This window comes from Lutra lutra, chromosome 1 (genome assembly GCF_902655055.1).
Source record: "Lutra lutra chromosome 1, mLutLut1.2, whole genome shotgun sequence".
NCBI lineage: Eukaryota > Metazoa > Chordata > Mammalia > Carnivora > Mustelidae > Lutra > Lutra lutra.
Window position 1 is genome coordinate 68933054 of NC_062278.1, and position 24157 is coordinate 68957210.

Here is a 24157-nt window from a genome sequence, read left to right on the forward strand (position 1 = left end):
GTTCACAGGACGTGTTCCTGTTCGGAGGTGAAACCATGAAGAGAAAATAGAGCAAATAATAATGCTTTTCCGCAGTCGCTTCTTGCTGCTGCTGGCCCTGGCTGCCGTGCTGGCCTTCGTGAGCCTCAGCCTGCAGTTCTGTGAGTGTCACCTGGCGCCGCTGGGACGGGGTTGAGGGGGGGAGCCTTCCTCCTGAGAGAGAGGCCCTTGTGGGGAGGAAACAGGCAGGCCCCAAAGCCTTTGTTTTTCAAACGAACAAGGCAGTTTTAAAACAACTGAGTGTTTTTATTATTGGTACTGAGAGTGGACGGTTGTGCGTACAGATCCTAAAACTGCTGAGCTTTGTGCTGAGTGTCTTTTTCGGCCGTAAGGAACGAGAGTGCTCACCAGGCCTTCTGAAACGTTTCTGGCTTCCGCAGATTCCTGACTGGCCTGGTTATTCCCAGATTCTTGGATTCCCCAGGGGGAGACACCGAGCGGCCCAGCAGGGGCTGGGGTGTTCAGCCTGCTGGTTCGTTCTTTGAGGGTTGGTGTCTGTTTTCTGTTCAGTGAGCTATGGGGCTGCGGTCGTTGGGAGGGTAGGGGGACTAGGTACCAAACTCTGTTTCCTGGGCAGTGAGGACCATGCACAGGGTTTCTTGTCTGGTGAGGCAAGGGCAGGCCGATGAAGCCAGTCCACAGATCTCACCGCCCAGCACTTTGTCCTCCACTTGGCGCCTGTGTTCAGGTTCCGTCCCCGAGCCGCATGCCCCACTGCTCCCCCAAGAGTGGCCATTCTCAAACACAGGTCTGGCCCCGGCAGCTCCTTGGTTGTGACCTTACAGGGGTGGCCCATGGTGTCCGGGAGAGGCTCTCTGTCCTCTAGTGGTCCCCGTCTCACTCTAAATTGCGCCATCCTCCTCATGTCCCTCCCATCCTTTCCTCCACGTGCGTCACTCAGTCTTCTCCTCCTCTAGGAGCCTTCCAGAACTCCCCCCACCTACCCTTCAGCCAGATCTGATGCTTCTTTGTTGTACTTCCAGAATGCCCTAAACCCATTCCCTTCCTCACACTAACCATGTTCAGTTCTCATGTCTCTTCCTCCCATCACACTTTTCTCCAAGACCAGGGACCATGTTCTGTTTCCCTCCCTGTCCTGGGAACTGCACTGCCTACCACACAGTAGGGGTTTCATGACTGTTTATCTCCACCTGTTGTGAAAAGCAGGCTGACCCAAAATTCCCTCTCCTTCTGGTGCTGTATACCCGAAGTCGAGAGTATCTGTATGACACTGGGAACTTTGGCTTTGCTGTCACCTGCCTTCCCTCCATTTTACCACCACACCCTGATGGATGGGAGGTATGCGGTTGGCACCCGTCACTGCATAGAACAGCTCTGTGAGGAGGTGGCACTTCTGTTGCAGTTTGAGTGATGGAAAGAAGGGCAGGTGGCTCAGCAAGAGGGAGGTTCTGTGAGCGCTGAGGAATGTGGGAAAGACTTGGCTTCTGGAATAAGTGGTTTGAAGAGAGGAGGCTTTGAGCACGTTTCCCCTGGTACACCTCCAGTTTGTGACATACTCCGTGCACACGTCTGGTACCCATGAAAGGCTGTTTCTAATACGAAAGACAATTAAAAATACTCATTTTATCCCTCCAGAATAGGAAACTAGGTCAAGAGTAGGTGGGCATAGGAAATTTAAAGATACTCCAGATGGTTAATGAACCATAAAATACGAATCCTTTCCAAAAAGTGTGTTAGGACTTTCGGTAGTTTAATAGCTCATAACTTTTCATTAAAAATTTTCCATCCTTTGGCTGGGGAGGTCGGAGGTTACAGTCAACCTTGGCTTTTTCTTCTGTGAAGCTGACAGGATCTGAGACGTGAATGTGGGTTACTTGTGTTTGCTGCGTTTCTCTTGCATGAGGTGGTTTCCACGTCACTGAATTGGCCAGTGTGTTTTGCTTATATAACTCCTCTGAAAGTACCTTCTGTTTTAGGAGAGCCAATTTTCAGCCATACTTTTTTTTAGGGAAGATTTTGCAGGGTAAATTAGCCTGCCTGGGTTGGAGCTCTTTATTCTTGGATACGTTGGAGTTCGGAAAGCTATTAAGATATGGATGTCCTTACTGCTCTTCTACTTCTAGGTAAACTGTAACTTTGGAACTTACCCATTTCTGTAGATGTGGAGTTTAATTGCTTTATTTATTTAATTGCATTGTGGCTTGCTAGTTATTACAGTGTAAGGCACTGCACTAATTGGTAATACAAAAGTATACACTTAACTAACATTTGTGCTTTCATTCTTACCCTAAAATATATGGACTTTTTTTTTCATCATTTCTTTTGACTAATTTTTGAATAAATGCCAGATTAGCACATGTAATTACTTTAGGTAATATATGTGAGGCGATCCAATATAACTTGGTTTTTCTCAGGCTTTAAGTAAACCAGTATAGTTCTATTTGCTTTCTGCAACGATCATGTATTTTATTTTGTCTTGTTGGCTTTTTCTGATGTTTTGAATATGAGAAAGTTATGACCCGGCTTACAATTTAAAAACCAGGTTGTAATTTAAAGAAGCATTTCTTCTTGGTACAGAAAGTGGGTCTGTGAACCCATATATATTCATTAAGTGCATATGTGTGTCGGGCATTTTTCTACAGTGTCAGGGTGGAGGTGGAGGGAAAGGATATAAAAAAGGTTAAGATACAGTTCATAGTTTCTCAAAATATGTTTATTTTAAGTGGTACTATGACTTGCTCTAGGCTAACAGCCTTTAATGAAAATCATCCATTTTGTATTTTTAAGTCCTGGATATTTTTGAGTTTGGAAATAGGGAAACGCTGAAATTCCTGGTGTTCAAATTGTAGAAGGGAACAAGTAAGACATGGCTATCTTTAGTTATTCTAGTTAAAATGTGTATGTGTGTAAAAATTACTTCTCAGATTAAGGGACTGCTTTAGGGCAACAGGACAAAGACCACCAGTATGTCAAGACTGGATTAGTTGTTGTGCTGCTTCTTCTGTTTTTTTGTAATTGCCCTTCAACCCAGCCTTTCCTTAATGCGTATTTTGTGCTCCTTTCACCATGTTCCAACCGGCATTCCCAAAATGGCGGCGCTCAGGAGCGCACAGGCTCTGGAATGACAGCCTTGGGTGTGAATGCTGCTCTGCCACTTGCCAGCTATGTACCCTGGGGCAAGTCAGACCTCTGTGTTTCTTCTTCTAGAAAGTGGAACGAGCTGTGGCTGCTCCAGCGTTGGTGTGAGAACAGGAACCTTGTGGGAAAGCCCTTGGCTTGTGGAAATATAGTCCATGTAAACCTAGTAAGCAACAGCACAGATGCCCTCACTGGCTACCGTCCTAAGAAACAAGGGCTCTTGGGGTCCCAAAGGCTGCCAAGGCTTGTGTTCCTTCAGCCACTTGTCAGGGAGGAGGTTTCTGAAATATATCATACTTTTATTTGTTTCTGATCAGAGTTCATTGGCCATGAAAGTGGTCAGTCTATACTGTGCACGTGGCTCTGTATCTGGGGGTGATATTCCTGGGCAGGGCCCCCATTGACCAGAGCAGCTTCTAAGGAAAATACCAAAGATGGACAGGGGTTCAGATCCCTAGGCAGAAGAGGGAAGGTTACCCTCCAGCAGTGAAAACCAGGGTTGTCTTCAGGATCTGAAGAGCCCTTTCTGCAGGGGTCAGACTTGTTCTCTGTGGCCCAGGTGACTGTGGGGACACAGTCCAGTGAAGCATAAGGTGGAGCATCCTAAAAGTCAGTGTTGTGCAGAGGTGGAAAGCGTGGCATGCAAACTCGGGAGCTTGCTCTGTGAAGGGCAGAATTTTAGGCAGGTCATCGGGCCTGATTCCATTTAAATTCTCTTCAAAGTCTGAGGTTTTAGGAATTTTATCTTTTCTTGTTGACCCAGTGCCATGAGTATGTATAGCTTTGTCCTTCAGTAAGTGTTTCCCGAGTTTCCACCATAGGTTAGGTCCTGGGCTGGGAGTTCAACCCCTCAAAGACTACAGGAGCTGTCTGTCTTACTGGAGGAAAATCATGAGCGACCCTTCGAATACAGTGTGTGATGTGCTAGGACAGGTAAGAGAGGATAGCATGTAAGGTGGGGGTGGGGGGGTGGAGAACATGGCTCTAAGGAAAACCCAGACTGCCTGGATTGAATCCTTGTCCTGCCACTTAGCAGCTAGGTGACCTCACCCATGTTATTTACCCTCTCCCTGCCTCAGTTTACTCATCTGTAGAATGGGGATAACGATAGTCCCTATTTCACAGGGTTAGTAAAGGATTTGGTGAGCTCTTATTTCAAGACACCCAGAACAAGTCTGGCATGTAGTGATCTCTGTAGGAGTGTTAGTTAACTAAAATGATTTAGGGATCCTTTATAGCAGGGTGATATGGGAGGAAAGAGGACAAGAAGCTAATCTAGTCTGAGAATTCACGGAAGACTCCCCAGCAGAGGTAACATCTGAGCTTCGTCCTTGAGGGGTGAGTAGGAGTTGGCCGTGAAGGAAAGTGGGAGGGGCATTCCTGCAGAATGACATGGGTGTGCAGAGACAGAGTGAAAGAGAGTAGGACCCTGGTAGTCACCTGCGTGTAGCTATTAAGGTGGACAAATGCTGGGGCCACCTCCATCTCTACATTATATCCTGAAGGCTATGGGGAGCCCCTGGAAGCAGGGAACACACCAGAAGACTGATGGCTTGGAAGGACCATAGACCAGGACAAAGTCTGCCATGTGTGGTCTCCTGAGCACCTTGAGGAGAGTTGCTCTGGAAACTTGTAAAGAAAGCCTGCTCCACAACCAAAAAAGAGCTCATTTTGTGCCCCCCCTACAGAACCAGAATCTTGGCAGGTGTGGGGACCCAGAAATCTGCACTTTTGACATACTCCCGGGCGAGTCTGATAAGCACAAATCCTGGGCACTCCCTGTTCAGAGGCTGATGGCAGGGTGAAGCTGGGTGGCAACTCAGGCAGGTTTCCCTCCATAAAAGGCTGAGGGGGCACCTTGAAGGTATTGGCCCTGGAAGAAGGATCTGTGCAGCCAAAGTGGCAGAGGATGCTGTGGGACTCTGAGCCAACTGGGTGGTAGAGTGGTCCGGGGTGAAAAGAGGAGGGGAATACGACACACAGGAGTCTGGCGTGGGTAGTTCAGCAGATGCCTCATTCACACAAAAGTCTCATCTCCACCGGGGTAAAATATACCAAAGGCTAAAGGAAATGCCCAGAACATGGCCTGGGAGGTAACCGTGTGGGGTTGATGGCTCCCTGGGTCTGGATAAGGCCCCAGCACGTGGACAAGCCAGGTGTGGAGCAGGACAAGGGGTTGGAGGTGCTGATGAGGTATCTGAGGGCTCTCTCAGTACCGTGTCATGCTGGAAAGTGGTTTCAGGATCTGAGCCCAAGAAAGACCCTGCTGGAGGACTTTGTGTTCACTCTTCCTGAAGCCATGACCTGGGGAGACCAGGTCTCCCAGCAGCATGTGGAAGCCACTCCAGACCAACGGTTTTATTTGGCCCAACCAGTGTTTTCACATTTTTGTATTTATTTACCAGTGTTTTGGAACTTAGGCAGTTTCATGTAAACTTCAAGCCCCTCTTGAAAAAAAAAACAAAACAAAAACCAGACTGTCCAGCATGCCAAGACCCATGGTCCCTTCAGGGACAGTGCCTGGAGCCAGCAGCTGGGTTCTGGCTGCCCCTGTTGAGGGGAGTGCAAGCTCTTCCTTTCTCCGTGGTCTCTGCTTGCTGAACCCTGTCACCTTGGGAGTTTGTACTCCTGGTACAGGTCGGGGGAAGAAGAGGACAAGGGAAGGATGAGATCTTGGCAGACCAGGGGAGGGAGGCCATGAAGGAGACAGAATGGCAGCAGAGAGGTGGGGCCCCAAAGGCGAGGGAAACAGGTAGGCCCCCGAGGAGCCTCAGCTTAATCAGCTCTCTGTATGTGTGTCTGTGAGTGTGTTCAGTAGGCACCCCAGCCAACCCAGCCTGTGTGAGTTGTGTTTATGTGGTGTGAGTGGTGGTGTTGTGTATGTGGTGTGAGTGCCATGTGTGTTCAGTAGGTAACCCATCTGGGCCAAATTAGTGTGTGAAAGGTAGTATGGGTGTAGTGTGTGTGTATGTTCGATAGGCACCCCAGCTGAACCACCTTAGTGTATGTGAGTTGTATGTATGTGATATGTGAGTGGTGGGTGTGTTTAGTGTGTATGAGTGGCAGTGTGTGTATGTGATATGTGTGGTGCATGTAATGGAGTATGTGAGTGGTGTGTATGTGGTACGTGTGAGTGGTGTATGAGTGGTGTGTGTGTGTCTTTAGTAGTTTCCCTGGTATCTCCCTTCCCACAGAGCCAGCATTTTCCTGCAGCCCCCACAGCACCCCCCCCCCTTTATATGCTGCTTTGGATCCCTTGTCCTCTGAGAAGGAGCATAACCAAGCTTTGGTAGAACAGTGTGTAAATTAGAAGAAAATTGCCTCTGAGAAGGAGAGTGAGGAGCCCCTGAAAGATGTGCAAGCAAGATGTGGGTGCAAGAAAGATGTGGGTGTTGTCACATTCGCTGTGGTCATTCAGACCTTGGCTTCAGCCTACTCTCCGTAGTTGGCTGTTGGCATTCACGGCTCCCACTCTCTGCAGGCGCCCTAACTCCGTGGTAGATGGTGCCAGGGATTTTGCTGAGGCACAAATTTGGATACCAACAGCCGGGAGTGAGGTCCTGGCTGCTGGGCAGGCCTGGCCCTGGCAGCCAGCCAGGGTGCTTTGTCACTCCTGCTCTTTATTCTGTGTCTGTTTTATGGAGAAAAGCAGGTACCCCAGGGGTATGTGTGAACTGGGGATTCACGAAGATTTTAATGTTTTCATGGCAAGGGTTTGGGGATGCAAATCTTAGAATGCCAAAGGTCTTGAGTACTGTGTGCTCTATTATAATTTGTTTTTTTAAAAAACGTTTATTTATTTATTTTAGAGAGAGAAATAGTGCACAAGCAGGGAGAGGGGCAGAGAGAGAGAGAAACTCAAGCAGACTCCCTGCTGAACACAGAGCCAAACACAGTGAAGTGGGGCTCTATCTCAGGACCCTGAGATCATGACCTGAGCTGAAACCAAGAGTCAGATGCCCAACTGACTGAGCTACCCAGGCATCCCTGTGTACTCTATTTTAAAAGCCATGGTAAGATTCCTCCTGGGATTTTATTTTGGTGAATTGGAGTCAGAAAGAATGAGGAATTAGGGCACCTGGATGGCTCAGTCCTTAAGCAGCTGCCTTCAGCCCAGGTCTTGATCCCAGGGTCCTAGGACTGAGTCCTGCATTGGGCTCCAGGCTCAGCAGGGAGCCTGCTTGTCCCTCTCCCACTCCCCCTGCTTGTGTTCCCTCTCTGGCTATCTCTTTCTATCAAATAAATAAATAAAATCTTCTTTAAAAATGAGGAATTAAATATGATGGCTTGCATTTTTTTTAATTTTTTAAAGATTTTTATTTATTTGATAGACAGAGAGAGATCACAAGTAGGCAGAGAGGCAGGCAGAGAGAGAGGGGGAAGCAGGCTCCCTGCTGAGCAGAGAGCTAGATGCAGGACTCGATCCCAGGACCCTGAGATCATGACCTGAGCTGAAGGCAGAGACTTAACCCACTGAGCCACCCAGGTGCCCCATGATGGCTTGCATTTTTAACCCAAGAAGTTCTGTATATAATACCCTAATCTCATCATTATCACTTAAGTTTTACATTTAGTATTTTGTTTTTATTTCAGTTCTTTTCTTGGAGGTTTATTTTCTGTTTGATTTCTGAGAGTTGTTTTTTTTTTTTTAAGATTTTTATTTATTTGACAGAGATAGATATAGTGAGAGAGGGAACACAAGCAAGGGGAGCTGCAGAAGGAGAGGGAGAAGAAGGCTTCCCACTGAGCAGGTAGCCCAGTGTGGGACTCGATCCCAGGACCCTGGGATCATGACCTGAGCCGAAGGCAGATACTTAACAGCTGAACCACGCAGGCGCCCCTGATTTCTGAGAGTTTTAATTTTGCTTTTTCTCTGAATCCTTCCTGTCCAACTACCCCATAGAGTTAAATAAATATCTGTGAGTAAAAAAATTCTGTAGGTGTCAAAATTAAGTGTGACAGATCAGCTTTCATCCTATGTCTTTTTTTTTTTAGATTTTTTTTTTAAACTTATTTGACAGAGATCACAAATAGGCAGAGAGGCAGGCAGAGAGAGAGAGAGAGAGAGAGGAAGGGAAGCAGGCTCCCTGCTGAGCAGAGAACCCAATGCGGGGCCCGATCCGAGGACCCTGGGATCACAACTGGAGCCGGAGGCAGAGGCTTTAACCCACTGAGCCACCCAGGCGCCCCTCATCCTATGTCTTAAGTTTATGTTTTAGTTACATTGTTGCAGGGGGGCAGAGTATCATGTAGCAGGCCCTTCCATGAGCTAAAAATGGACTTTCTAATATCCCTTGGGGATGGGGAGGACATTGTTTCTCTCCTCTCTCTCTTTCCCCTTCCTCTCTCTCTCCGTCCCTCCTTCTTTCCTTCCTTCCCAGTTTCTGATCTTAGAGAATTTCTCCGAAGGATAATTAGACGAGAGGATAGAAATGTATGTTTAAAGGTATTTAGTGCAGCATTGCTTACAAGAGGCAAAAGGGGGGAAGGCAGCCGGAGCGTCCAACAGTAAATCCTCTTGCAGCCACTATGCTCTGGTTACACAGACCTATCTGTATTCACCTGCAAGGTTGTCCATAATGGAGGAACTAAAAGTACATACGGTATTTTACATGGGAAGACTCGTGTGTATGTCAACAGTATCGGCAAGAAGGAAATCTCCCATTTTAGAGACGAGGAGACTATTGGGGCTAGTTAGTAAAACAAGAGAATGTTAGTAAAAGTAGCCAGTGAACTCAGGGAGAGCATCTGCCTATGCCAAGACTGTGTGAGGAGAGGGACAAAATAGGAGAGAAAGCGGGAGGATGTTTACATTGGATTAACCACTGTGGAGGGGAGCCAAGGACACAGTGGGAGTTTGCCCAGGTGGAGGGAATTTGCTCCAACTGCACTGATGAACTTGCCCCGCCTCCATGGGTTGTCTTGGCAACAGCGCACCTGCTCCAAGCTGGATGACATTAAAAAACAAAAAACCTGAGAAAGCCCACCTTGACTTGAGGTCAGTGGTAATCAGAGGTGGAGCCCCTGGTCTTAGGAGCGGCTCCGCCCCGAGGGGAGGGTGGCCCGGGGGTTCCTGAAACTACCAGGAATGAGGTCTGGAGGGCCGAATCTGAATCTGGAATCTGAGGGAGCCACGCCACACCCAGAGAGAGCCCTGCGACTGTCTTCAGCCAGTGCCTCATGCGGCACATGCAGACCCAGGCTGCCTCTGGGCGGAAGGGACCAGGAGTCACCACGACCCATGGACCCTCTGACCTGTCGGGCTTGGGCCACAGCATCACCTCATGCCCCTGCCTGCCTCCCTCGCTGGCTTTCCTGTGTCATCTAAGGGGTGGAACCCCATTCCCCGGGGGTGTCCTCTGGGGAACCTGGAAGCCAACCAGAGCTCTGCCTCTCCCCCACCCTAGGCATCCACTGGAGAGTGGGCTGGCCAGTCCATCCAGGCACCTGAGGGTGAGTGCCCCCCCTCAGCATTGTCTTTCAGTGCGGGGGCTTCCCAAAAGTGCACCCTCATTCCTGGCTGTCTCTTCCTCGTGATCCTTTCCACAGAAGGCAGATGACCAGCCGCCTTCCTGGGCAGTTGGTTTGGTGGCTCCGTGGGGTTTAGTGCTCCCAAAAGATAGGCCTTTGAGACCCGGAAAACTTACTTGTTTCTTGAGGGGAAGGGAAATGATGCTCTTGGGCCTTAGTGACTCTCCTCAGAGCAGGGACAGAAGCACAGACACCTCAGGCAGGACATCCAGCCATACGTATGCACTAAAATATAGACTGTGGGTTGTTCCGGGTGATAAGATTATGGGTGATTTTCACTTCTTTTTATACCTTAGTGTTGAATGACTATTTTAGGATGAACACATGTTTATGTGAGTTGTAAAGCTCCCTTTTCATTTTGGGAAAAAAAAAATCTATCAAGGGTGTCAAAATCAGAAACCTATTTCCAGGCACATTGGGTTGTTATCCTGAGTCCACAGCTGTCAGCATCGTCTCGTGTGGCTTTGGGGGTTCCTGTGAACCCTCAGAATGCAAATTCAGAAGCTTTTGTGTGCAGCCGTTTTCAGGGTCGAGGAGCAGTAACTTTTGTCAGATTCCCAAAGGGGAGGCAGGGGGGATTCAGGCTACGAGTTAAGGATGGCTAAGGTTCTTTCAAGTGGTTAAGGTTCTCTAAGTGGTTAAGGATGGCTGAGGTTCTTCTCTCAATTCTTTCTGGGGGCCTGTCCTTGGATTTCTCTCTGATTTCTAGTTTCTGTAATGATTTGGAGTCCTTGGGACTTCTGTCATCTAATCCAAAGGACTCTGTTTGGGCCAGGCCAGTTATCAGTTGCTTAAGAAGACAGTGAGGTTTCCTGTCCCCTCTGGGAGGCCACAGCTGGGCTCAAGCTCAGGCCACCGTGGGAACCCTGGCCCTATGCTCTGGCAGTCCTTGCACTGATGGCTCAGTGGCTGACGTCAGAGGGAGGGTCAGACACAGGGAAGGTCAGACACAGGGGAGATGAGAGCTTAGGAATAGCCCAGGGCAAAACCTCCAGCCTGTTCTATGTGCTGAGTCCCAGCCCCATGAGCCATACCTCCTGTGGTTTGCTGGCTCCCTAAATGGGACCAGGCTTATCACTGGCACCAAAAGCACTTACTAGATTCTTACCTAATAGTGGTTCACCATGAGGCAACAAGAATAAGGAATGAAGAATAGTTGAGAACAAGGAGAACAGGAAAGGTTGGTATTGTTTTGTGGCCCAAAGTGGATGGTTCGGAAAGGGTAGATTCAGCTGTTTGATCAATCTTGCCCATGTAAAACCAAGTTTCTCAAAGTATGCAAAGTGGACTTGATTTCCGCCTTGCACCCCTAAGCGTGATTTCTCCTCCTGCCTCTAAAAGCACATGGCCAAAGGCAAATAACAGAATGGGTCTCCATTTGGTTTATATTTGAGAATTACTCACAGACATTTTTATATTCAGTGCAGGGCAGAGGCACGATGGACCTTTAAGACAACTCAGTGGGTGGAGGGGCATTGAGGGAATTGTGGGAACTGCCTGTAGAGCAAATCATTATTCTTTGGCAGGCCAGTGAAGGAGACAGAATTCAAGAGCCTTTGGATTATTGGGGGATACTAGAACTAGGGGTATTTTAGCTTATAAGAAGGTGGCATCTTGGGGGCATCTTATGGGCTCAGTCAGTAGAGCATGTGACTCTTGATATCAGGGTCCTGAGATCGAGCCCTCACTGGGTGTGGAGCTTAAAAAAAAAAAAGGTGCCATCTTAGATAAGCTGGATGTATTTAAAGGAGTCAGAAAAGCTGCTAAAATTGGGTGGTTGGGAGGGGACAGGAGACTGGTTCATTGTGTTTCTGTGAAAGGTATGGACACAGAGGGGCAGCATCCCTTCCAGATCCCGAGTTGAAGGGAGCATCTTCTGAGAGCCTGGAAGTAGCCAGAATAATCACTCAAGGGGACAGACGTGCAAATAGCACTTCTTTTTTTTAAGATTTTATTTATTTGACAGAGATCACAAGTAGGCAGAGAGGCAGGCATAGAGAGAGGAGGAAGCAGGCTCCCTGCTGAGCAGAGAGTCCGATGTGGGGCTCAATCCCAGGACCCTGAGATCATGACCTGAGCTGAAGGCAGAGTCTTAACCCACTGAGCCACCCAGGCGCCCCATGCAAATAGCACTTCTTTATCCCTAACTACACAGCAGGCACAGCTCAGTGTCCTACAGGGGATGTCTTGGGCCATCCACGACCCCACTCTGGTGGAGATGCCATCATCTTCGTTTTATAGGGGAAGGGCATGAAGCATAGTGAGGCAGGAGGATTTGCCCAAGGTCATGCAGCTGGGAAGTAACAAAGTTGGGGCTCGAACCCACATTTGTGACTCAGTAGCCTGCAGCTCCCTACTACCTCCCTGCATTCAGAACCATGGTCAGCCATGGCAGCACACGTGACGGAGGACAGACTTTAGCGGCCCCAGAAATGACAAGTCCCAAGAGGTTACTACCGTCCCCTGGGAAGATGACCAGCCCAGCGCTGAGGGTGAGGTAGGCCCTGGAGCAAGGAAGGTAAAAGGCACATGGTGGGGCCGTGCCTTTGGCCCCATGAGGGTCTTTGCTGGCATGGTCAGTGATGTGACTCAGGCAGCTGAGCCAGCAATGGCGAGGTGAGCCAACACTTTTGCCTGTCGTGTTTGCCTTCACCAGGACACCTGTGGATCCCTAACACGTGATTTGGATCTGCCAGGATATCAGTGTAAGGAGAGGAGGAGCTGACAACTGAACCACATAGGCCCAGGGACAGTAGGAAGTGGCCTATAGCCTCAGGTAGGGATGGCAGGAGGCCACCTCACTTCTTATGAAATTGCTGCTTCTACATGGGGAAACCTTTCTTTCCTCGAAAGGGCCCTCGTTGGCACAAGTGGCTAGACTCGGGTCCCTGTCAGTAAGGCATGGGTGGGATCTTAGAGGAGCAGCATGGCAGCCCCCTACCTGGCCACAGTGTTGGCATGGGGCGGGGGCAGGGAGTGCCCCTCCAGAGAAGGAAGGGAGGGGCGGTGATCTGACCCCGGGATGGGAGCCCCCACAACGCTCAGGCAAGTCAGATTTGAGGCACCTGTGAAGGGCTTGCATACAGGCTAAAGCTAGTGGAGGAAAGCCAGGTGTGCAGGTAGATGTGTGTCGTCTGTCCTTGACCAGAGCCCTGATATGGGGAGATGAGCTAGAGACCATGGGCATGGGCTTCGAGCCCACACCTAGTGGAGGGACTCTAATTTGTGTGCAAGTCAGAGCCTCCCTGGTAATGAGCTGGCAGCAGACACCTGGCTGTAGGACCACCTGCTGATCCTGTGGGTCACTGAGTCTGTCCAAGTAACTGAGGTGGCCTGAGGCCCAAGGCCACACAGGGGCTTATGGCCCAGGGGCCTGTGCTGTTAAGTAACAATCTGTTCCTGACCCAGGCCCTTGCCCGTCTTTTCTCTGTCCAGTGAAACACTTCCTCAAAAGCGTGGAGCCCAGCGCCTGGCTCAGAGTGGGCCTCCAGTTCAACAAGCCAAGCCATGTAGGGCTCCTGCCCTGTGCTGGTCAGACAGGGAATATAAAGATGAAAAAGATACAGCCCTGACTCCCTCAATATTTGGGGTGGCCTGTTGAGCAACTGTGGACAACCCTGTTTATGGGTACTGTGTTGTGAGCCAAGATGGCAGCAAGGACCAGGAGTCAGGGGGGCCAATGGAAGAGGGATGTTGAAATGGGCTTCCCAGAGCTGTGACACCAGGATCATAATGGAGTTGGCCAGATTTGGGGAACAGTGGTGGAATGAGGGTAGTTAAACACAAAAGGAGGGGTGTGGAGGAGAAACACCGTGTGGCAGTGGGGGCAGCTCCGAGCAGTTCAGGACAGTGAAAACTAAGTTGGGGGTGAGGAGGTAGGAGGGTGGATCTGGAGGAGACGTCTCGCCCCCTGGCTTCTGTGCATCAGAAGCTCCCCCAAATGTCTAGCATCTGGAGGGCCTACTGAAGGGCCCTGTGTGGACCCACCCTGCATTCTGGTGACTCAGGAGGGTGCAAACAGCATGGGGTGATCTCAGTAGCATGGGTGAGGCTGATAGGTCCAGATGCCGGGAAAGTAGTAGATGAAATCTTTCTGGACCGAAGTCCTCTGATTATCACCTAGTCTCTATCTGTGTATTTCAAACCACTGCTTCCTTGGGTCGCACAACCACCATCGTTCCTTCCTATTCCACTGGGCAGCTTAATAAAAATACCATTAATGAGGTAGCTTATAAACAACAGAAATTTATTTTTTTCCATTCTAAAGACTGGGAAGTCCAGGATCAAAGCACCCGAAGATTCAGTGTCTGTGAAGACCTGCTTCTCAGAAGGTATCTTTTCTCTGTAAACTCATATGGTGGAAGGCCAGGCAGAGGGGTTACTCTTTGGGGTCTCAGTTATGGGGATGCTAATCCCATTTGACCTAATCATCTTCCAAAGGCCTCCCCTCCCAATACTATCACATTGAGGGTTAGGGTTTCAGCATGTGAATTTTAGGGGGACACATTCAGTCTAGCAGTTCCCAAGTGGTGGCCCCCATAGGCCTTACCCCACGTGCTTACGGGTAAGCTTGCAAACCTGTGTCCCAGTGTTCCTGTGTCACTCATACGTTCACGTGTCCTTAGCTTCACCTCTGCCTGGCCTAGACTCAAAGGAAATGTGCCCACAGGCATGGCCAAGGGGCCAGAATCTGGTACCATTTCATGAAAGAGCAGAGTTTAGGACTGAGGGTTACCACACGGCCAGAATTGCTGGGTCATTAAGATGCTGCCTTCAGCCATATCCTTTTCTCCTTCCCTTGCTCTGGCCCAAATCCCACAATGGTAAATTACCTCTGGACACCTGAGCTTGTGTTTTAGCAGTTCTGGCCATTTCCAGCTGCTGGGAAGAAAGTGGCTGTAGGGCCAACCAAAAGACTAATTTGAATTGGTGAAGGACCAGTTCTATAGCTCTATGATGGTTGTTTTAATACAAGTAAGGAATGAAAATGTGCTGATAAGAGAAGTGTATCTAGATGTTATGGAAAGACACGTTTATGTCTATACGTAGAGGAGGTATGTAACACGTGCTTACTGTAAATGTGTATGTAGATCTGTAAAACAATATAGATATTTCGGAGAAAAACAATAAAAATACTTGTTCATACCCTGTTCCACCCATTTCCCAGAGGAAACCACTGCTGCATTATAATGGATGTCCTTATAGACATTTTTCTATGCACTTACATAATAAACTGATGTTTATATATTCGTATATATTTTTTTTAAGATTTTATTTATTTATTTGACAGAGAGAGATCACAAGTAGACGGAGAGGAAGGCAGAGAGAGAGAGAGAGAGAGAGGGAAGCAGGCTTCTTGCTGAGCAGAGAGCCCGATGTGGGACTCGATCCCAGGACCCTGAGATCATGACCTGAGCCGAAGGCAGCGGCTTAACCCACTGAGCCACCCAGGCGCCCCTATATATTCGTATATTTATAGTTTGTTTTTTTCTTATCCAATAACTTGGTATTTTCACCTTGTTTCATTTATCTTTGATTCTTTTCCATTCTCTTTAACTGTAGCAGAATATTCCCAAAATGAATGTAATGTTCTGTTCTGTTAACGAGGGATATTTAGTCGTTGCCCTTTTTTCCGTTACTACAAGTAGCCTTACAGCGAATCTCCTTGGCCACACAGCTTTGTGATTGGGATTGATGTCTGATGAGTAAATTCCAAAATGTAGAGTAATGGAATCGGGGATAAGGCACATAGAACATTTAGTAGATACTGCCAAATGTTTACGGACGGTTTCTATTTCCACTCTTACCTGTGGTGTGGAAGTGGGTTTTCACACCCTTGTCAGTACTGCTATTATTATTAAAACATGATATTCTAGTCTGATAGGCGGGATCAGAGACTGCATTTAAGTATGAATAACGTTGGATATCTTTTTGTATGTTCATTGCCACTGGCATTTGTTTTTCTGTAATCAGCCTGCTCATGTCCCCTGCCAATTTTTTAGTTGTAGGATCCCATATGTATTTTGGATATTAATAATTTGTCTGTTATGTAGGTTGCAAATATTTTCCTTTCAGTGAGTGGACTGTTTGTCTTTTACCTTTTTTTATGACATCTGTTTGCCCAAGGGAAGTCTTAAGTACTTATTTGGAAAAATCTGTAGAAGGAATTAGGGAATTTAAATGGATTTAAACTGGTGGTTGGGCCCTGTTTTAGCTATCGTTCAAATGTATGTATGTATATTCTGGTGGTTAATAAATCTTTTAGAAATTAAATGATACATGGGTACAACGATTTCTGTACATTTCCTCAGCTGGTGGATACTAAAAATACAACTATCATTGTGTAGAGAGTTCCAGAAAATCTGTGATGCTGCAAAGAGGTCCCCCATACATGGAAAAGTTGGGGACCATTGACCCAGAAGATGGACTTACATCTGCTTATAAGTAATTGATAAAGTCTATTAGTCAGGACTCATTTGGTTGAAAGTAACTAAAGCCCAATTCAAACTAGCTTAAGCAACAAGGGTTATGTACGATGTTTATAACTGGGACATCTAAGAGAGGTCTGGCTTCAGCCACATCTGAACTCAAGGTCTCCAAGAATAGATGTCCTCAGCTCTCGCTCTCTCTCTGATTAAGTCTCTGCATTTCTTGGTCTGCCTTGTCTCTACTCAGCATCATTTTCTCCCACTGCAGACAGAGGCTCTCTGAGGAGGGACAGGTAGCTGGGGCAGCCCCGGGTTTCTGTTCTTAGAGATCGGCATACAAAAGAGACCCTTTTCTAGTGTGTATACAGTGCCTCTGTCAAGCAAAAGGAGACTAATTGCCCCATCACTGTCCTCATTGACTTGGTCACATGTCCATCCACAGCTGGGGACAGGGACATGCAGAAGGAGCGGTTCACCCACAAAAAGAGGGGTGCTAGATGACAGATAGATTGCAGGGCTCACACATGACATCCGGAAGACTGGTGGGGAAAACCTGGCCTGGAGGCAGAGGAATGAGCTTGGCATGGGGCTTTGTCCACCACCTCCGCCTTGGGCGGCTGCCTCAACTTCCCACTTAGTACCAGGCTCCCTCCTCTGTAAAGTGGTCTTGTGAGGATTAATGAGTGATGCCTGTCATCGGGCTCCTGGGGACCTCAAGGTACAAAGCCAGTGATACCAAATGAGATCTGTCAGCACATCTGGTACTTCCTAGGCACTCAAGAGGAGATGGTTTTCCTCTCTGGTATTTACTAGAATTCAAAGGGTGTTAAGAATAAGGTAACCAGGCTGCACGAAGTTCTTTCTTTACCATCGGAGCAAAGCCCCTTTCTCCAGGGTGGCCCACCTGCCTTTGCACAGCTCATTACTGGTCAGGAAGAGGTAATGGCCTTGAGAAAGAGACAGGGCAAAGTGGGGGCTGAAGAAACAGTTCTTGATGAGAAGCTGACCTCTGGCTGGACTGAAGTCCACCCCAGTGCTGAGGGAGAAGAGTTACTCAGTGAAAATCCAGCTGTGCTCTGGGCCCCTGGGGCTGGCCTGGTACCCCACCCCACCGTGACTGCACGTGTCATGACCTGCTTTGCTTCCCTTACAGTCCACCTGACCCCAGTGTCCACAGCTAAAAATGGAGTGAGTAGCAAGAGTCGAAAGAGAGTCATGCCTGAGCCGGTGACTGAGCCCCCCGTGACGGACCCCATTTACGAAGCTCTCTTGTACTGCAACATTCCCAGCGTGGCTGAGCGCAGCATGGAAGGTAGGCCTGCCTGCGCCGCCCATTGTGGCACCTGGGGACTAGTAGTTCTAGTAGTTCTTCAAGCAGCACAGCGTGGTAGGAAGGAGCAGGTGGCCTGGGCTCACATCCTGTAGCTGCTCACACCCTGTAGGCTGTGCCCTTGAATGAGTTCCCAGGTCTTAGCTTCCTCATCTGTGAAATGGGCATAAGTAGCAGTCCCTACTCACAAGGCTGCCCAGAGGCTTCCATAACCACTCTGGAATAACACATGGCTCACGAGAGAGACTCTGCACACATTCGCCATCATGGTTTCTGTTGAGATACCAGAGATGGAAAGGCAGGCTTTATGGACTCAAGGGCATCACCCTTGTCTACCCCCCTTTCCAGTAAACTTTCTCAGGGCTTCGGACATCCACAGGATGCAGGCTGCTCTGTTGGTATCTTGCAGTAAAGGTGTAGGAAAATAGGATTTCTGTGTTGACTTCTGTTTTTTTTTCTTTAAATGTATCAAAGAATGATATTGAATATTTTTATCATATTGTGCCCTGATTTGTTTTATGGAGCTTTATTTTATTTTTTTAAGTAGGCTCCACACCCAATGTGGGGCTTGAACTCACAACCCTGAGATTAAGAGTTGCATGCTGTCGAGTGAGCCAGTTAGGAGCCCCTGTTTCATGGAGCTTCAAAGCAGAAGTCATTGTTTCCATCCCTTTGTAGGCCTCCCCCAGGCTGTGGGTGTGAGAGGGGCTGCATGAATCATCGGGTCCCCATTTTACTGGCCGCCAGCTCCCAGCTACACTCCCAGAGCCTCCCTGTTACTTTGGGGGCGGGGGTGTCTGAGACCTAACTGGCCCTGTCTCCCTTCCTCAACCTTCCTTGTGAGCACCCCCCTCCATGGCACCCTGCTGCCACGCTCATCCGTGCTCTTCTGCAGAGTGGACAGGGTCCACACCTCCTGAATGCTAACCAGGCAATCCGCTCCTCTCCTACAGGTCACGCTCCACATCATTTTAAGCTGGTCTCGGTGCATGTGTTCATTCGACATGGGGACAGGTACCCACTGTATGTCATTCCCAAAACCAAGCGACCAGAAATTGACTGCACTCTGGTGGCCAACAGGTAAATTGCACTTTTTCTACAAGTTGTTTTTAAGAATCTGTTTTCTGTGTCCCAGTCAAAACACTGGCTGGAGAATAACAGAAAAGGGAACTGAGCCACACTTGTCGAGCGCATCCTGTTTGCTGGGAGCCTGATCTTCAGAACAATCCTGCATGTTAATTGTCATTTCCCAGTGGAGAAAGAGGAGGCCCAGAGAAGCAAGGACAGCTGTGTAAGGCCACACAGCAGAGAAAGTGAGATTTGGGTCCAGGCCAGCGTGAGGTCTCCTGTCCCCTCCTGTGTTCTACAGTCTGAGAAAGAGCTGTGACACGGTGCAGTGAACACTGGGCCAGATATCCTCAGACCCTGGGGCAGCTGTGGGGTTTGGGGCATCAGGGAGGTCTCTCAGTCTCTGGGCCTCCCCCCTCATCTCTGCCGCGGGGATGCTGCCATGGACCGGTGCTGGGTCAGGAGGGAGTGAAATGATAGAGGAGAGCGTGCACACCAGCTGCAGAGTCATATACATGGAATTCCACCTTTTCATTTTTCGTGGGATAGGAATAGCACTTTCTTGGTTGAGAGCCCTTAGGATGAAAAATAATTCAACAGATTGCATATGGAAAAGGTACGGTTCTAAAACGAGAGGCAGGGTTGGCACTGAAATGACGGGCCAAGCCTCAGCGCCGTGTCTAGGAGCACCTAACACCCTTCACAGGGCAGAATGAATGAGCGGAGGAGACGGGGGGGAGTGCTCAGTGAGGAAGACATCATGCAGATGGAATGCTTCTGGATGCCAGCCTGCTCCGCGCAGGGCCAGTCTGGGGGACCCGTGGGTTGCCTTCCTGTTTTCAAGGTCTGTTCCTTCTAGTGGATGGCGGTGTGAACCCCAGGGAAGGGGTCTCAGAGTGACTCTTAGCATCTCTAGGCTTCTCACCATCCAGGATTATGGAGAAGAGAAAGTGAACTCATGAATAGAAACACATCCTGAACTAGCATCTGACTGTAGGCTTTCCTGTGCTCCTTTCCTGCTGGAGGTCACAGAGCTCACAGTCTGGGTACTTGTGTCCTGTCTATGGTTAGGAAGCCTGGGCACATGTCCCAGTGTCCCATGGGTCAGAAAAGCCTCTGGGTCGAAGGCCACACAGACACTGGCTTTCTTCCTCTGGCCTCTAGCCTTCTGTGCCTCCCTTCCTGCTGGGACCTTCTACTCCTGCTCTGGCCCTTCTTGCCAGCCGCCTACCCCTTCAGGCCTTTGCCCCTGCTGTTTAGCTTGCTCGCCCCGTCCCCACGTGACCCATTCCTACAGCTCCTCAGACACTCCCCTGAGATACTGCCGCCTCGGGGAACCTCTCCTGGTGTGTGAGGATGGCTTCTCTGGTTGTATCAGGCACTGCCACTAATAAGGGGGATTACGGCAAGGGTCTCAGAACAAAATATTAAATGACCAGTCCTGAACTGGCTTTAGGATTGGAGCAAGGATAGAGGCTCCTTGCTGTGCTGGGGATTAATCCTCTGGTGGCTAGATCGGGGGATGGTCTGGAGTGTCCGGGATGGCAGGAGGACATGGGGTGGGGTGCAGGGAGGGCAGCTCAGAGAAGTGGCTTTGCTCCACCAGCACAGACCATGGGTATCTGCCCTTTGAACTGCCCAGGAATGGATAGGCCAAAAGGCCTCTTGGTTGGCCAGACTCGGGGCAGCCTCAAGGACTCTGTGGACAGTACCATGTGTTAGCCCTGGCCACTCGTGGCTTCTCTCCCCTTTCTCTCACTGGGCTTCCCATTCCCAGATGTGAGAATTCCGGTGGCTTGGTTCCGACTGGGGGTCTGTCCTCAGACCAGTCGTGTCCCTGAGCACTTCGAGGCTCTGGAGGTTACCCTAGCTGTTCCTAGAGAAGGCGCCCATTGGGGACAGCTGCCCGCCAGCATGCAGGGCCTCCCCTGTGCACTTCCATTCTTTGCAGTGTGTCTTCTAGCATGATCACTTCTGCCCTTCGTACACCAAGAGGCTCCTCAAGGGCATCGCGTCTTGCTCCTTTATCAATGGTGCCCTGGCATGAAATAGTTGTTGGGCTAGCTTGGTTGCAGAGTGAATTCAGGACCTTCGTGTAAATCATGAGTCAAAATAACCAATCAGGTGCCTCATGATAGATTTCAGCCTCTGCTGTGGAACCCTCTGAGGCCCTTGTAACATTTCTGATAGAAGGCAAATCCCTTCACCTTTGTGAGCCTCAGTACTCCATCCTGGAATGTGGGGAAAGTAGTCCATCCCTGATCACAGCCTTGTGAAGTCTAACTAAGGGGAAGGACTGAAGCACTGAGCTGGTCATACTGAGAGGTGGACCCGTGATGGTGTTTCATTTCCTACAGTGGCCTGCAGGCTTGCTGGGCCCGGCCTCCTTTCTCCCCTGCAAGGTTGCGGTCATGAGGCCAGGTCCCAGGGCCCCTTATTCCATCACAGCCATGGCAGGATCCCCTGACATGGCCATTTCTGGAGTTCCCATTTGAGAGACACAGTTCCTGCAGGGACCAGCTGCTCTGGCTACCTCTGCCCTCATTTTCCCTGGCCTTGATCTTTTGATCTACTTCTATTTTACTGCACATTCTGTGTCTTTAGGAGCTGCTTGAAGACATTGGTGGAAAGAGGAAAGAGTATGCTTGTTTAATTAATTATTGTCCTTTAGTCCATCTTTAAAAGCATGAAGTTGACTTGTCCTTATAAATGCACACTTAGAGTGAGCAGGACTCCCAGGACGTGGCGCCACTTTGGGCTCCTGAATCCCCTGGGACTGTGGGGTCTTGGTCACTAGCCGCACCTGCTGCCTTCCCAGTTACTAGTTCAGCTTCACTAATCATTAATTTTTATGACCTCTGAAAGGCCATGGGTCCTAGATTGTGCCTGCTGCGCTAATCTACTGAGAGGGGGTATCTGAGCCATGAGGCAGGGTTTCAGTGAGCTGAGAATATAGGAGCTGACATCCATGCAGGTTGGTGGCCCCGGTGTTTCCCTTCACGGTGACACGTTCCGTGGCTCTCCCAAGTCTTTGCAGTGGAAAGACTTTGAATGCCTTGTGCCTCATGATAAGGGTGCGATTTTCACTCTCCTAGAACGGCATTCAGCCAGCAGTAAGGTTATTAGTCATAGATACACCGTGTTTATTAAATGTAAAAAATAAAATTTGCATTCACGGATATGAATTAGATACTCTTTTCTACATCCAAGGAAGAAAAGAATATTCACTTCAGTCCGTATTTATTCAATATGTTTTATTTTCAAACACCTGTTATGCATCAGGTATTGTGACGTGGTGGGCCCACATACCAGGAGATGGGATGTGGGCCAGCACCTAAATAAAATGAAGGAGCCTGGGGGCGCCTTTGTGGCTCAGTGGGTTAAGCCTCTGCCTTCGGCTCAGGTCATGATCTCAGGGTCCTGGGATCGAGCCCCGCGTCAGGCTCTCTGGTCAGCGGGGAGCCTGCTTCCCCCCGCCCCCCGCCTGCCTCTCTGCCTACTTGTGACCCTCTCTCTCACTGTCAAATAAATAAAATCTTTAAAAAAAAAAAAATGAAGGAGTCTGCCCTGTACAGATCTGGTGGAAGAGTGTTCCAGATAGAGGGAATGGCAAGTGCAAAGATCCTGAGGCTGGAAGAGCTGCTCAGTATGAGAACAGTAAGACCAGTATGTAACCAGATGGGAGGAGGAAGTGGGAGAGCAGGAGGCTAAAGATTCATACAAGAGAGGCTGTTCCTGGGCGCCTGGGTGGTTCAGTGGGTTAAGCCTCTGCCTTTGGCTAAGGTCCTGATCTCAGATACATTGTCCTGCTGGGAGATAGGGGTTCATTTGAGAGGTCACGTGTCCATGGCAGCTGATGCCATGGGTGACTGGTATCATAGAGCCTATGGAGCAAGGGAGGGCTAAAACAGGGTCCTGGCAAGCACCAACCTAGAACGTAGCACAGAGAGAAAGGAGGATCCCAGGAGGAGGCACGGTGACTTTGCAAACAGGAGGCAATGTTAGGAGAGTTAAGAAAGGAAAAAGTTTGAAGAAAGGATGAGGGGCAATTAATCTCAGGTAGTGCACAGAAGTCCAGAAAGCCAATGACCAAGAAAGGTATATTGAGCTGATCTTTGTAGAATTTCATTTCATTAATAATATAAATTCTTTCACATAAATTCTAAAAATGTATGGTATGAACTCATTCCAGTTTCCAGCCATGTAAGCATTTTTGAATTGTGTCTTCTGATAAGAGTATCACTGGTGTTATACCTCTTCTCTGTTTTAATGTTCCGGCAGGACTCAGTAATTGCTCCGGTTATAGCTAAAGCACAGTAAATTTTCTCATGTTTGTATAGATTAGCCCCGGGGTTCTGTGTCAAGCTTCATGGCACAGAGGGATATAAATGATGTGTACAAAAATGTAAATAAAAACTCTGGAAGTGAATTGTATGAAGCCTTAAGATAGTAGCACCTTTAATTCTTTCAATTTTCAGTAGGCAAGTGGATTTCCAATGAGGCTGCAATGACATGAATTTTTCCTAGGAAAAAAAAAATCATCATGACAGACATGATCATCTGTGTTAGTCAGACTAAGGCTAGCCTTTGGTAACAAAGAGACTGAAGAACACATTGCCTCAAATAACAAAGTTTATCTTTGCCTTGTGTGAGGGTCTGAGATGAGTGATCCAGGTCATATGAAGTGGCTCCACTTGGTCATTTTGGTCCCCAGCTCCCTTCCAGTCATGGCTTCCATCATGCCCCAGGGATGTCTACATGACTGAACCTGATTGCTGCTATGTCTACCTAGTAGGCACTGGGAGGGAAAAGAATGCATGGGGCACCTCATGACCTGAAATCCTAAACCTAGTAGAGGGATACATCCTTCCATTCTATTAGTGATACCATGTAGGGCCTCAGAAGTGGGATCTAACCCATTTCCCAAGAAGAGAATAGATTCTTTTTTTAAGATTTATTTATTTGTAAGAGAGGGAAAGCACACGTAAGTGGAGGGGGGGCAGAGGGGAGAGGAAGAGAATCTCCAGTAGATTCTCCACTGAGCATGCAGCCCAACATGGGGCTCCATCTCAGGACCCTGAGATCATGACCTGAGCCGAAATCAAGGGTCACATGCTTAACCAACTGAATCACCCGGGCGCCCCAGAGGAGAACAGATTTTAGCATACCACTGTTAAAAAAAAACCAGAGCTGGACAGTAGTTAGTAGTAGTCAAAACAGATTGTATTCAGGAACTAATGCAGTAGGGGAAAAGAGATCTGAGTGTAGAACTGGGCTCAATTCCAAATACAGCATGGGCGGTGGGAATTTATAGCCAAGGAGCAGGGTGGAGGTCAGTGGATGGAAAATGACGGAGAGGAGACCTCAAGGGTGAGGAGATTGCTAAAGGCAGGCCGGGGTGAACAGATCCCACCTGGGGGATGAGGAATTTTTTTCTTTAGATGAAGATCAGATACCAAGAGCGAGAGATTCTGGCTAACTCCCACTTAGCAGGATTTTTGCTAAAACCAAGTGCACAAGTCCAAATATGAAAGTCCAAAGGTTGAAGCCTAGTTGGAAAGAGGGTTCAGAGGAGCCTAACTATAGTTTACTCAAAGAGAGTCTTTGTCACAATTAGCAGTTCTGTTCATATTTCCATTGAAATATGAATATTCTAATAAAC

At 48.6% G+C, this 24157-nt stretch overlaps 1 protein-coding gene across 11 annotated transcripts in view; it reads left to right on the forward strand.

The window, feature by feature from the left end:
* The window catches only part of PXYLP1 (2-phosphoxylose phosphatase 1), a 90898-nt gene that overhangs the window by 57242 nt on the left and 9499 nt on the right, over positions 1–24157 (forward strand). For 10 of the 11 annotated variants that reach the window (XM_047726307.1, XM_047726346.1, XM_047726299.1 and 7 more), the window contains 3 exons: positions 9–140; positions 17251–17409; positions 18381–18507. In XM_047726307.1, coding sequence (XP_047582263.1) covers positions 62–140; positions 17251–17409; positions 18381–18507 — 365 coding nt within the window. In that variant the 5' untranslated portion in view covers positions 9–61. The remainder of the gene's footprint in view (positions 1–8; positions 141–17250; positions 17410–18380; positions 18508–24157) is intronic. The other variant, XM_047726381.1, reaches the window with a different exon arrangement.